The following is a 13,986-nucleotide window of genomic DNA, read 5'->3' as shown; positions in this document are numbered from 1 at the left end:
ATTGCTAAACAACCATTTTTAGGTCTTGCCATAGATTTTCAAGTAGATTTAAGTCAAAACTGTAACTCGGTCACTCAGGAAGATTCACGGTCTTCTTGGTAAGCAACTCCAGTGCAGATTCAGCCATGTGTGTTAGTTTATTGTCCTGCTGAAATGTGAATTAATCTCCCTGTGTCTGGTGGAAAGCAGACTAAACCAGGTTTTCTTCTAGGATTTTGCCTGTGCTTAGCTCCATTCCATTTCCTTTTTATCCTGAAAAACTCCCCAGTCATTAACGATTACAAGCATACCCATAACATGATGCAGCCACCACTATGCTTGAAAATATGGAGAGTGGTACTCAGTAATATGTGGTATTGGATTTGACCCAAACAAAACACTTTGTATTCAGGACAAAAAGTGAATTGCTTTGCAACATATTTTTCAGTATTGTGTTGTTTCAAACAGGATGCATGTTTTGGAATATTTGTTATTCTGTACAGGCTTTCTTCTTTTCACTCTGTCAATTAGGCTATTATTGTGGAGTAACTACAAAATTGTTGATCCATCCTCTGTTTTCTCCTATCACAGCCAATACATTCTATAACTGTTTAAAAGTCAACATTGGCCTCGTGAGTTAGGAAGGACACCTGAATATTTGTAGTGACTGGATGAATTGATACACCATCCAAAGTGTAATTTATAACTTCCCTGTGTTCAAAGGGATATTTGTCCCTATCTTCCAATAGGTGCCCTTTCTTTGAGTAGCATTTGAAAACCTCTCTGGTCTTTGTGGTTGAATCTGTGTTTGAAATTCACTGCTCGACTGAGGGACCTTACAGATAATTGTATGTGTGGGGTACAATCATTAAAACATAATGTTAAACACTATTATTGCACTATTAGTCCATGCAACTTATGTGACTTGTTAAGGACATTTTTACTCCTTTACTTATTTAGCCTTGCCATAACAAAGGGGTTGAATATTTCAGCTTTTCATTTTTTATTAATTTGTAAAAATGTTTTTGCAAAAAACAATTCCCCTTTGAAATGATGGGTTATTGTGTGTAGGCAAGTGACCAAAAAAATCTCAATTTAATACATTTTACATTCAGGCTGTAACACAAGGGGTGTGAATACTTTCTGAAGGCATTTTAACTACAATCCAACATCCATAATACAGTAATATAACACTACTACAATGTACATGTGTTAGTATGTGTGTGCGTATGCGTGGGTTTTTTCAAATTTGATTTTACTACTTGCATGAGTTACTTGATGTGGAATAGAGTTTCATGTAGTACTGTGCGTTTCCCATAGTCTGTTCTGGATTTGGGAACTGTGAACAGACCTCTGGTGGCATGTCTTGTGGGGTATGCATGGGTGTCTAAGCTGTGTGCTTGTCTTAGACAGCTTGGTGCTTTATACATGTCAATACCTCTCACAAAAACAAGCAGTGATGCAGTCAATCTCTCCTCTACTTTGAGCCAGGAGAGATATACATGTTATTGATGTTAGCTCTCCGTGTATATTTAATGGAAAGCTGTGCTGCTCTGTTCTGTGCCAACTGTAATTTGCCTATGTCCCTCTTTGTGGCACTTGGCCATTTGACTGGGCAGTAGTCCAGGGAGGCAGGTGTGACAAAACTAGGGGCTGTAGGACTTGTTTTAATTGATAATGATGTCAAGAAAGCAGAGCAGTGCTTTATTATGGACAGACCTCTCCCCATTTTAGCTACTGTTGCATCAATATATTTTGACCATGACAATTTACAATCCAGGATTACACCAAGCAGTTTAGTCTCCTCAACTTGCTCAATATCCACATTATTCATTACAAGATTTTGTTGAGGTTTAGGGTTTAGTGAATGATTTGTCCCACATACAATGCTTTTATAGTTTTTAAATATTTAAGACTAGCTTATTTCTTGCCACCTATTCTTAAACTGACTGCAGCTTTTTGGGTAGTGTTGCTGTGGTAGCTGATGTGTATAGTGTTGAGTCATTAGCATACATAGACCGTAGACACACAGGCTTTATTCAATGCTAGTGGCAGGTCATTGGTAAAGATTGAAAAAAGTAAGGGGCCTAGACAGCTGCCCTGGGGAATGCCTGACTCTTCCTGGATAATGTTCGAGGCATCCATTAAAGAACACCCTCTGTGTTCTTTTAGACAGTTAACTCTCAATCCACAATATAGCAGGGGATGTAAAGCCATAACACATGTTTTTCCAGCAGCAAATTATGAGCGATAATGTCAAAATCTGCACTGAAGTCTAACAAAACAGCTCCCACAATCTTATCAATTTCTTTCAGCCAATCATAAGTCAATTGTGTAAGTGTCATAAATGTTGAGTTCCCTTCCTTATAAGCGTGCTGGAAGTCTATTATTAATTTGTTAACTGTGAAATAGCATTGTATCTGGTCAAATACAATTTTTCCAAAAGTTTATTAAGGATGGGTAACAGGCTGATTGGTTGGCTGTTTGAGCCAGTAAAGGGTGTTTTGCTACCCTTGGGTAGAGGAATGACTTTTGCTTCCCTCCAGGCCTGAGAGCGCACACTTTCTTGTAAACTTAGATTGAAGAGATGACAATATAATCCGCTATCTTTCTCAGTAATTTTCAATCCAAGTTCAGACCCAGATGGCTTGCCATTGTTGCTCAATTAAAATTTGTTCACCTCTTCCACACTCACTTTACAGAATTCAAAATTACAATCCTTGTCTTTCATAATTTGGTCAGTTATGCCTGGATGTGTAGGTTCAGAATTTGTTGTTGGCATGTCATGCCTAAAGGAGCTAATCTTGCCAATCAAAAAATCTTGAAAGTAATTGGCTAATTAAGTGGGTTTTGTGATGAATGAGCCTTCTGATTCAAGTGAAGGATTTTTTCCCAAAAATGTAAGGTGCTCCAAAGCTTTTTACTATTATATCATTTCTTTGTTTCATAGCACAGTTTGTTATTTTTGTTAAGTTTAGTTACATGATCTCAATTTACAATATGTCTGCCAATCGGCTGTGCATTCAGACTTATTTGCCATTTCTTTTGACTCTTCCCAACCATAACAATTTTCAATTCCTCATCAATCCCCAGGGATTTCATTGTTTTTAGTAATTTTCTTAATGGTTGCATGTTTATTACATTTATACACTACAGTATATTAGGCCCAGCCTTAGAAACCATATCTAGGAAAACCAAAGTTCTAATATTATGATCACTACAGCAGATGGTTGTGGATACTGCTTTAGAGCAGATTTCTGCAACATTACTAAGTTGTAAATAACACATGTGGATAATTTCCTTCCTGAGATGTTCCTAAATACCCTGCTAGGTTGACTGAACCTGAACCAGGTTGCAGGCACCGGTTAGTTTTAAGCTTTTTATTGAGTAGACAGCTTGATGACCTGTCACAATACGAAGACAAATTACATTAAAACGTTGATTCAATACATTTGTGCCAAGTGGGAATGGCTGAGCCATCTCGTAACACTAACACTCAGGGAAAGCAAACCAATAACAGGCGAGAGAGATCCAAACTTTTGTCTCCAGAAGAAAAAGCTGAACAGAGTTTCACTTCTACTTTGTCTGACAAATTATTTCCTCTAGATCCCAAGAAGTGCTACCCCAAGTCTATGCAATACAACAGAAATCCAATCAACAGCTACAGGAACTCTGTTTTTCCACAGTTCAGGCATATATTATGACAAAAATGGTGACTTGTTTTGCATCGTCTGACTGGTAAACAATAGACGGAATTCTTCAATTAAGTGTTTGCCGTCATTCAACAAGATGGCCTAGCTGCTGCTGTGCTGTACTGTCTGCAGTGCACTATTAGTTTTCATGCAAATGTTTTCACTTGAGAAGTACTGCACCAAACAGCCTAGCTAGATGTAAAATTGCACGGCTAAGACCGACAAGAACGTCAAATTCGATTAATTCGGACCATTGTGAGGAAGTGTTATGGCTATGTTGTTGCTACAGTGGCTCAAGAGGGACAAACAGTAATACTGCTGCTTATTTCTCATTTTTGAAGCGATGGTCTTTAGGAAGGATGTGAGCACAGACATTCACTTCGCCTAGCCAAGTTCTGCTAGGAGCAACCCGAACCTGAGGACGCCTTAAGACACCTACAATGCTGAAGATGCTAAGGCAGGGGTTCAGAAACTTTTTCCCCAATCGGGGCCCCCCTTCCAGCATTGGGGAACATCGCGCACCCCCCGCGCCACATCCCTCCCCGTTCCACATCTTAAACAACCTTACTTCCTCCAGTATGGCAAATTAAATTACAATTCTTACAAACCAAATCCAAAATGCTGGAATGTAGAGCCAAATGTATAACTTTAAGCTTCATTGTCCATATAAATTGTGGGGAGAGCAGTTATTTATAAAATGAGAAGTGATAGTCGAGCTTATCACCATTTTTTTTGCTTACAGTTAACCTACGGATCTATAAAATAAAGTCACATTGAAATGGACTGTGCAGATTAAGACAAAGGACACTAATGTATTGCAAACAATCGTTTAATAGTAAAGGAAAAGTGTGCCTTTCTGTGTATTAGGGGGGGGGGGGGTGCTTCTATTGGAATGGATGGGGAGGGCAGATGTCTTTGGTCCATACTGGGTGGTAGTGGTAGGGAAGGGGGGTAGTGAATGGAGGGAGACAAGAGAAGGCACTTAAGTTTACAGTTGTCATAGGTAAACCATATGCTCAATATGTATATAACATACAAAATGCACCATGTGAGCACAACTAAATTATAGCTACATATATACAGTAAAGATCCAGGAAAGAAAAAAATAATGTAAAAGAAACAATGTTACTCAACCTAGAACAGATTATCCCATTGTAAAACAATCATATTTTTTTTAAATTTATAAGCAGAGTAAGAAAAAAAGGCAGCAACTCGAACAAGACAACATGATCTCTTTGGCGATAACCTATCCAGATAGTTTGGAATGCTGTGAATGTGACTTTACATACATTTGGAAAAAGAGCGATTGAGACAGGCATCATTCATTCCCTATGCAGAATCAGTTCAGCTATTAAAATCAAACCTCAACATGCCCAGCACCAAAAGGTAACAACTAGCAGTGTTGTGGAGATAGAATTCTCTGTACTGTAATGCATGCAATCTCCACTACTGTGCATTATGATTACTGAGACTATATTTACAGTGCAGATCTGAGATGAGGAAAGATTTGCTGAAGGCTGGAAGATCTTGGTGTTGGCTACCAAGCCTTACCTGCTCAAGCACAGTTGCTGATACATGCCAAGTGATCTGCCCTACTGTATACTCTGCACTTCCACAGAATACTTTGTAAACCACTGAACAAACAAACCAGAACCACATAATCTTTACGTTGATGTGCAATATAACAAAACCCCAAATTAAGTTATTTTTCTCATGACCAAACTACACTCCTATAAAAAGAAGACTTAAGTACCTGGGGGGGGGGGGGGGCAGTTAGTCTAAGTTTCTCTCAATTATTCTACTCATCAGTATGACCCTTTGGTACACAGAGGAAACAGCTTGTTTGTATGATCTTATACACATGCCTTGCAGTTTGACATGAGACCACACTGCTTTCGCTAAATGGTAAGCCATACCAAGCCCTATTTCAAAAGAGCATTCAGGCCTCTGTAAAGCAGTCCCAAAAGCAACATTATGCTACCAGGCAGTGTACAAGGGGCAACAATGAGGTATTTCTCCAGATTTTGTTCAGTTATTGTAGACATTACAAAGAATCTTATATCCTGGTATTACCATCTCAATTTGTCCAAACTCAGCAGCCATAAAACATGTTCAAAATAAGACCGAAACAGCATAGACAAATTTGATCCAATTTCTCTTCTCTAGGATATAATTAAGAGGAACGTGAACGTATCAAAAAGGACAAAGTTCCTACAGCTCACTTTTCAGTAATGGAAAAGATCAGAAGACTGTGCGCTTAACAGTGTTCATGATGCAGAAAGGCAAAGGAAGTTGCAATGTGATACGAGCATGTCAAGTGTACGCTGTTTATGGTCCTGTCTGACACACACTAAAACATAAGGAAAGAATGAGAAGACCAAATAACAGCAAAATAGATGTACTAACAAAAGGAAGTTCTAATTCAGACCATACGTGAAGGGGAGTGTAGGTTCCTTTCTCATACCTGAGATTTGAGAAGTGGAGTCCCACATAATAAAGGATGAATGTAATAAAGAAAAAGGAGCCCTCTCCTTGGATTATACAATAACAGTAAGGAGGACAGAAAAACTATCCACAAAAAAATTATCTGAATTTACATGTGAGGGAGGAAAATAAACTGCTATCAGGCAACAACAGATGTGATTACCTCTCTGGTTGACCTGCTAGTTCTGATTAACATATTCATCATACATTTCAATGAGTACATATTATTTACAGGAGCAACCAGTATATATGGAAAGCTCTAAAATAATAAGATACAATTATGTAGTGTTGATTCTATGCCATTGATGACAATCTCCCATACATACTTGTGAAACCATAGTAAGGGTGTCATGTATCGTCTAAAATAAGGAACTGAAATGGTTTGATAGACTGCAAAAAACTTGCAACCTAAAGCAAAATAAAATTAATTTGATGCGAGAACAAAAACTAAAATAAATCATAAAATAAAATAATGCTACAAAATGCATATAAACGCATCACCAGATAACACTGGCCTCTGAAATAGCAAAGATTAAATCAGACTCACATGAGGGGACCTGGGTAGCTGCTATATCAACAGGCATGAGAAAATAGGTCTTAATAGCTAATTCTAAAGGATGGAGAAAGTGGCAGAACATGGGTAGCTAATTTTCAAGTTAGGAGGATGAATGGTTGCCTATGGGTGGCACTACAGCTCAATTGACAAAAATAATGTAAACTTGTATTCTATTCTTCATTGAGAGGAGTTAGTGGGGTGGAAGGGGCGGGGAATTGAGGGTGGAATGCCAGGGTTAGTAGGGGGTTTGACAAATGGGCCAGGTAGTTCTGGTGTCAGGGGCAGTGTGTCCGCGGAGGCCTTTGGGGCAGACCATTATGAGAAGGGTGGTCTTGACGGTAAGAAGAGGATGGAGCGGAGTTGGAAGGGGCTCTTGTGGAGTTGGAGGATTGTGTGGGAGTAGGATGGCTGGGGCCATCGCCTTGGCCCTGGTAGCCCTGGGAACGGTAGCCTCCACGATTGGGGTTCCTGTCACGATAGGAGCTGCCATTATACCGCTGCCCACCGGGGTGGTACCCCGGACCCGCCGTGTAACGCCTGTTGCCTAGGAAAGTCTGAAAGTTCAAGTTTAAAATCAAAGTTAAATCAAATAAATCATATATTGATAATTATTACTCCTAAGGAAACAACATCAATGAGAACTTAGTTGCATGTTTATGATTGCTTTGTGAGCTAACCGTTTTGTTTGGCTGCGTAGGGCGTCCTTCGTAGCTGGAGGGAGGTGGGGCTTCTAGGGACCCTGGGCCTGTGATGGAGGAGGAGGTGGAGCTACAGCGGGAGCGGCTGGAGTAACCCGTCTGAGGGTGGTACACTGAACGGGGAGGGTGACACGAGGGCAGGCGTTACCATAGAGATACACACTCAGCAAAAAAAACATTCATTTTTTCAGGACCCTGTCTTTCAAAGATAATTTGTAAAAATCCAAATAACTTCACAGATCTTCATTGTAAAGGGTTTAAACACTGTTTACCATGATTGTTCAATGAACCATAAGCAATTAATGAACATGTACCTGTGGAACAATCGTTAAGACACTAACAGCTTACAGACGGTAGGCAATAAAGGTCACAGTTATGAAAACTGAGGACACTAAAGAGGCCTTTCTACAGACTCTGAAAAACACCAAAAGAAAGATGCCCAGCATCCCTGCTCATCTGCATGAACGTGCCTTAGGCATTCTGCAAGGAGGCATGAGGACTGCAGATGTGGCCAGGGCAATAAATTGCAATGTCCGTACTGTGAGACAGCACTACAGGGAGACAGGACGGACAGCTGATCATCCTCGCAGTGGCAGACCGTGTGTAACAACACCTGCACAGGATCGGTACATCCGAACATCACACCTGCGGGACAGGTACAGGATGGCAATAACAACTGCCCGAGTTACACCAGGAACGCACAATCCCTCCATCAGTGTTCAGACTGTCCGCAATAGGCTGAGAGAGGCTGGACTGAGGGCTTGTAGGCCTGCTGTAAGGCAGGTCCTCACCAGACATCACCGGCAACAACATCGCCTATGGGCACAAACCCACCATTGCTGGACCAGACAGGACTGGCAAGAAGTGCTCTTCACTGACGAGTCACGGTTTTGTCTCAGAGGTGATGGTCGTATTCGCGTTTATCGTTGAAGGAATGAGCATTACACCGAGGCCTGTACTCTGGAGCGGGATCGATTTGGAGGTGGAGGGTCCGTCATGGTCTGGGGCGGTGTGTCACAGCATCATCGGACTGAGCTTGTTGTCATTGCAGGCAATCTCAACGCTGTGCGTTACAGGGAAGACATCCTCTTCCCTCATGTGGTACCCTTCCTGCAGGCTCATCCTGACATGACCCTCCAGCATGACAATGCCGTCAGCCATACTGCTCATTCTGTGCGTGATTTCCTGCAAGACAGGAATGTCAGTGCTCTGCCATGGCCAGCGAAGAGCCCGGATCTCAATCCCATTGAGCACATCTGGGACCTGTTGGATTGGACGGTGAGGGCTAGGGCCATTCCCTCCAGAAATGTCCGGGAACTTGCAGGTGCCTTGGTGGAAGAGTGGGGTAACATCTCACAGCAAGAACTGGCAAATCTGGTGCAGTCCATGAGGAGGAGATGCACTGCAGTACTTAATGCAGTTGGTGGCCACACCAGAACCTGACTGTTACCTTTGATTTTGACACCCCCTTTGTTCAGGGACACATTATTCAATTTCTGTTAGTTAAATGTCTGTGGAACTTGTTTGGTTTATGTCTCAGTTGTTGAATCTTGTTTTGTTCATACAAATATTTACACATGTTAAGTTTGCTGAAAATAAACGCAGTTGACAGTGAGAGGACGTTTCTTTTTTTGCTGAGTTTATTATTATACAAATATGTGTTCTATTTAATTCTGTGTTACTATCAAGGATATGGATATACTGCCCTATAAATAGCAATGGCATACTCTACCAGAATGAGTTTCTGTGAGAGGAAAGACATCAAGAGAAAAACAAAAGGACTGTACCTGATCCAAATCCTGTGATGCTTGTCTTCAGTGGTTCTAGCTCGAAAGTGAACTTCACAGCTTTTCCCAGGTCTTCATCAAATTTACGCTCACTCACAAAGTGCTGCAATAAAAGGAGCGAAAACATATCATTGCTCACCAGGGGTTACGGACTTGTCTTAAGTCAGATCATGGCTCAATTCCCACACAACACAGTCCCTGAGACGTTTGCACAATTGACTTGATTATATAATGAAAGTGTTATTACGGTAGTCAACTTACCTTTATGTCAGCACGCAGCTCACTCAGTTGGTCCTCAGACATGGATGCCGATTGGTCAGTCAGCCTGCGGAGCTCCTCTGCTCTCTTTTGACGGCCATCCAAAATGGCCACTGAAACAGATACACATTATTAGTTGACCACTCACCCCATATTCAGAGGCCTTCAGTTGTACAGAGACAAATCCACACAGAGGCAATACCATACTGAAACTTGGGACTAGGTATGTCCTCAATATTATAAGGTAAAGGGTAGGCCTATTAGCTGACTGGTTTCTACAAAATAGATCAGATACAACACTGCATCCATAAATAACTCCACAGGCTTTTCCTGGTGCTGACCATTATCAGGACAGAGGGGGGGAAATAAACACATGCAAAACATGACCAGAGGACGAGCACTTTGTGTATCAGCTGCCAAGGAGATTCAAATGACAGGAAATACTTTTTTCATGAGGGGGGAAAAAAAAGGAAGGGAAGAAAGCAAGTCTCATCCATTAACAGTAACACATCTAAACGAGGGGAAGAGATTAGGGCAGAAACTGGTACATTTCAAGGAATGTTGGGTTTTTGTAATGGCAAAGAACTGCTCTAGTGTTCCCTCTTCTTCCCTCAATTCCCCACACACACCTGGACACAAAGACAGCATTTAGTCTGCCATGACACCTGACACTCTTCCCTTTTTCCAGGCTCAGAACACACAACACTGTGCATTGGGAAGAAGGAAAGAATGAGGAAAGAAAGAATGGCCCACTTGTGGAAATATGCAGTCTTGCTCTGTCATGTTTCACTACATAGAAGATTCTGGTATGTCTAACGTCTAAAATAACCCTGAGGAAATACATTTAAGACAGTTAGTCTATTTGGAATACCTTAAAACTGTAGAGCTGACCCCATTTAGTCGTTTGTTTGGTCGATAGGTTGCTGGTCGACAGATTCCTTTAGTCAAGCAGTCACAATTTTGTTTTTTATGGTTCACAAGACACCTGTCTAATTCGCGCCTATTTCAGTGGACTAATCCATTGCGGAGGCCACAGGGATGGCACAGTCCCTCACTAAGACGTGATACTGAAATTGTATATGTTTAAAGTACGCTTAAAAAAAAGTGCAACATTAACAAATCAAATATTATTTTATAACAAATGTGCTTTCTCCCGCCTTGGATATGGTCGCTGTCCACGGTTCTGAAGCAATCTTCAGTGCGCCGTAGAATCGGTGCATTTCCCTATGTTGCTATGTGCATAATAGCCAAGTTAATGAGCATATTGGGATTGAGAACAATGCGCAGAGGCAGCAGCAGCGATGAGGAAACAGCAAATGCCTTAGCCTAATTGTCTAAGAAAATTGAGGACAGGAGAAACCCCAATTTAATTAGGTCTATAATTTAATTAGGTCTATAACTCAATAGCCTAACTTAAATGTGCCTGGCTTTATAAATGATCCATATACATCTACAGAAATAAGACAGATCCTGCTTCTGTTGCCTGTTTGGGTGTTTAACCTCTCTTGGGTAAGGGGCAGTATTTTCACGGCCGGATGAAAAACGTACCCAAATTAAACTGCCTAATACTCGGGCCCAGAAACTAGAATATGCATATTATTAGTAGATTTGGATAGAAAACACTGAAGTTTCTAATACTGTTTGAATGATGTCTGAGTATAACAGAACTCATATGGCAGGCAAAAACCTGAGAAAAATCCAACCAGGAAGTGGGAAATCTGATGCGTGTAGTCTTCAAGTCATTGCCTATCTAACACAGTGACTTGGGGTTCATTTTGCACTTCCTAAGGCTTCCACTAGATGTCAACGGTCTTTAGAACCTAGTTTCAGGCTTTTGCAGTGAACAGAGAGCGAACAAGAAGGCCGGGAAGTTGGGGACTCAGAAAATGACATGAGTTTTGTGGCGCACGTTCACATGATGAGGTAGCTGTGTTCCATAACGTTTTTCAAGACATTGGAATCATCCGGTTGGAATATTATTGAAGTTCTATGTTAAAAAGGCCCTAAAGATTGATGCTATACAATGTTTGACTTGTTTCAACGAACGTAAATATAACTTTTTTTGACTTTTCGTCGTGAAATTTTGGGCACGCTTCCTACATTTGGAGTAGCTTACTGAACGCACTAACAACAAGGAGGTATTTGGACATAAATGATGGACTTTATCGAACAAAACAACATTTATTGTGGACCTGGGATTCCTGGAAGTGCCTTCTGATGAAGATCAAAGGTAAGTGAATATTTATAATGCTACTTATGATTTTAGATGACTCCAAAATGGCGGGTATCTGTATTGCCTGGTGTATTTTTCTGAGCGCCGTACTCAGATTATTGCAAAGTGTGCTTTCCCGTGAAGCTTTTTTTAAATCTGTCACAGCGGTTGCATAAAGGAGATGGTTATCTATAATTCTTTGAATAACAGTTTAATATTTTATCAACGTTTATGATGAGTATTTTTGTAAATTGTTGTGCTGATTCACCGGCAGTATTGGAGGCTAAATATTTTCTGAACATCATGCGCCAATGTGAAACGCTTTTTTTGGATATAAATATGAACTTTATCGAACAAAACATACATGTATTGTCTAACATTGAGTCCTAGGAGTGTCATCTGATGAAGATCGTCAAAGGTTAGTGCTTAATTTTAGCTGAATTTCTGGTTTTTGTGACCCCTCTCCTGCTTGGAAAATGGCTGTGTGGTTTTTCTTGAGTTGTCCCTGTCCTAACATAATCTAACATTATGCTTTCGCCGTAAAGTCTTTTTGAAATCGGACAATGTGGTTACATTAAGGAGAAGTGCATCTTTAAAATGGTGTAAAATAATCGTATGTTTGAGAACTTTGAATTATGACATTTTGTTGTTTTGAATTTGGCGCTCTGGTTTTTCACTGGCTGTTGAATAGTGTGATCCGTGGGTGGGACGGTAGCGTCCCACCTGTCCAAGAGAGGTTAATAGCCTACTGATTCCGTGAGCGCCATGCCTCCTGTAACAGCAAAATGCCAGATTAAGCAATTTCACAGATTTGGCTGTTATAAAGGTTTTACACAAATGTTTTCGTTGTAAGTAATACCAGTGTTTTCACATTTATTTAGTGTCGTTTACACTGTTCCAAACAGGCAGAAAAATGATATTGTAATCTAACAGCATCGGTTTCGCAGATATGCATGCAGCTCTCACTCCTATATCCTCTTAATCTCCTTACTGTTATTACAATTATGATCATCGTAATAATAAGTAATGTCGTTATCATTAGTAAGCTTAGTATAGTATCCTTGTATAACCACCATCGAGTTGAAGGCCCAAGAGCGCATCCTGTTAAGTCTTAATACCGTAACTTAGGCCTACATTTCAATTTATAGGCTACTGTATCAATCAATCCTTCATTTGTTCATGCTATCAAAAAGCATGAGACATTTATGCTTTGAAATGCAATCAAGCATTTTAGTCTTCCCTGTTGCTCAGTTGGTAGAGCATGGTGTTTGCAACGCCAGGGTTGTGGGTTCGATTCCCACATGGGACCAGCACAGAAAGAAAAAAAAATTATGAAATGTATGCATTCACTACTGTAAGTCGCTCTGGATAAGAGCGTCTGCTAAATGACCAAAATGTAAATGTAAAAATGTTAAAATTAAGTAACACAAGGGGCTTTGAATAATTAGCCTAAACAATGAATAAACCGCAATTAACGAAGTCATGCAACTGTTTAGTCTACTGTAATAAAGGCTTTACATACATCTTATGTTTGTTGTTAGAACAAACTTACACTTATTTAGTGTTGTTTACACTGTTCCAAAGGGTCAAGAAAAAATTATAATATTGTAATCTAAAAGCAACTGTTTGGCACACAATGCTCACCAACGCTTGGTCCTACACCCCCCCCCCCCCCCTTTCTTGATATCCCTCTTGATCTTCAGTAGCTTCCACAACTAAGTCAAATGTCTTTCCCTCCTGAACAACCTGTAAACATTCTTCCGTTTTCAGTTTCATTTTCACATTCTCCGCTTTTATTTTGCGGTCGACATTGGAGTTTGTTATAACCAATTTATTGATGTGATTATGATAGGCTATAGGTCAGGACTATTGGTCATATGCATGCGATGTTTACATGTTGCAAATAAAGAGAGCTATGGGAGAATAGGAAATGTTTTTTGTAAACTTAGGAATTTTGGTAACAGAACTTTCCAGTCAGAAACAAGAAACTAAATGGCTGTAATGTGGCAGCTTCAGCACAATAAACACTTGCTGTGCTGTGGTTCCTTTTCGCTGCAGTAGGGAGGAGAGCGAGACACTGCCCACCACTCACAGAGGCACTCGCTGTCATTACATTTTAACAGTGATTGAGTCATTTGTGTGTCTTAATTATTTAATCAAACAGTGTGCTTAAAGCATCAGACAAGCTCAGTGCATACGCATTTTAACACAGGGTGTGTGTGTGTGTCTATATATGGAAAAATACGTTTCAACATTTCGACCAATCGATTGGTCGAAAGAGCAGGACGATTCTGGGACAAAGGCTTTCAGAAAAAAATGT

General features: G+C 40.4%; 1 protein-coding gene across 3 annotated transcripts in view; it reads right to left on the bottom strand.

The window, feature by feature from the left end:
• Positions 1–4,484: 4,484 nt before the first annotated feature.
• The window catches only part of spats2 (spermatogenesis associated serine rich 2), a 28,503-nt gene continuing 19,001 nt past the window's right edge, over positions 4,485–13,986 (bottom strand). For all 3 annotated transcript variants that reach the window (XM_014136203.3, XM_014136204.3, XM_014136202.3), the window contains 4 exons: positions 9,458–9,567; positions 9,197–9,299; positions 7,389–7,522; positions 4,485–7,265 (listed from right to left, as the gene is read on the bottom strand). In XM_014136203.3, coding sequence (XP_013991678.2) covers positions 6,987–7,265; positions 7,389–7,522; positions 9,197–9,299; positions 9,458–9,567 — 626 coding nt within the window. In that variant the 3' untranslated portion in view covers positions 4,485–6,986. The remainder of the gene's footprint in view (positions 7,266–7,388; positions 7,523–9,196; positions 9,300–9,457; positions 9,568–13,986) is intronic.

The sequence above is a fragment of the Salmo salar genome, chromosome 13 (assembly GCF_965601325.2).
Source record: "Salmo salar chromosome 13, fSalSal1, whole genome shotgun sequence".
In the NCBI taxonomy this organism is placed as follows: Eukaryota; Metazoa; Chordata; class Actinopteri; order Salmoniformes; family Salmonidae; genus Salmo; species Salmo salar.
Note: the sequence above shows the minus strand (reverse complement) of the source record. Positions and strands in the feature narration are given on the sequence as shown.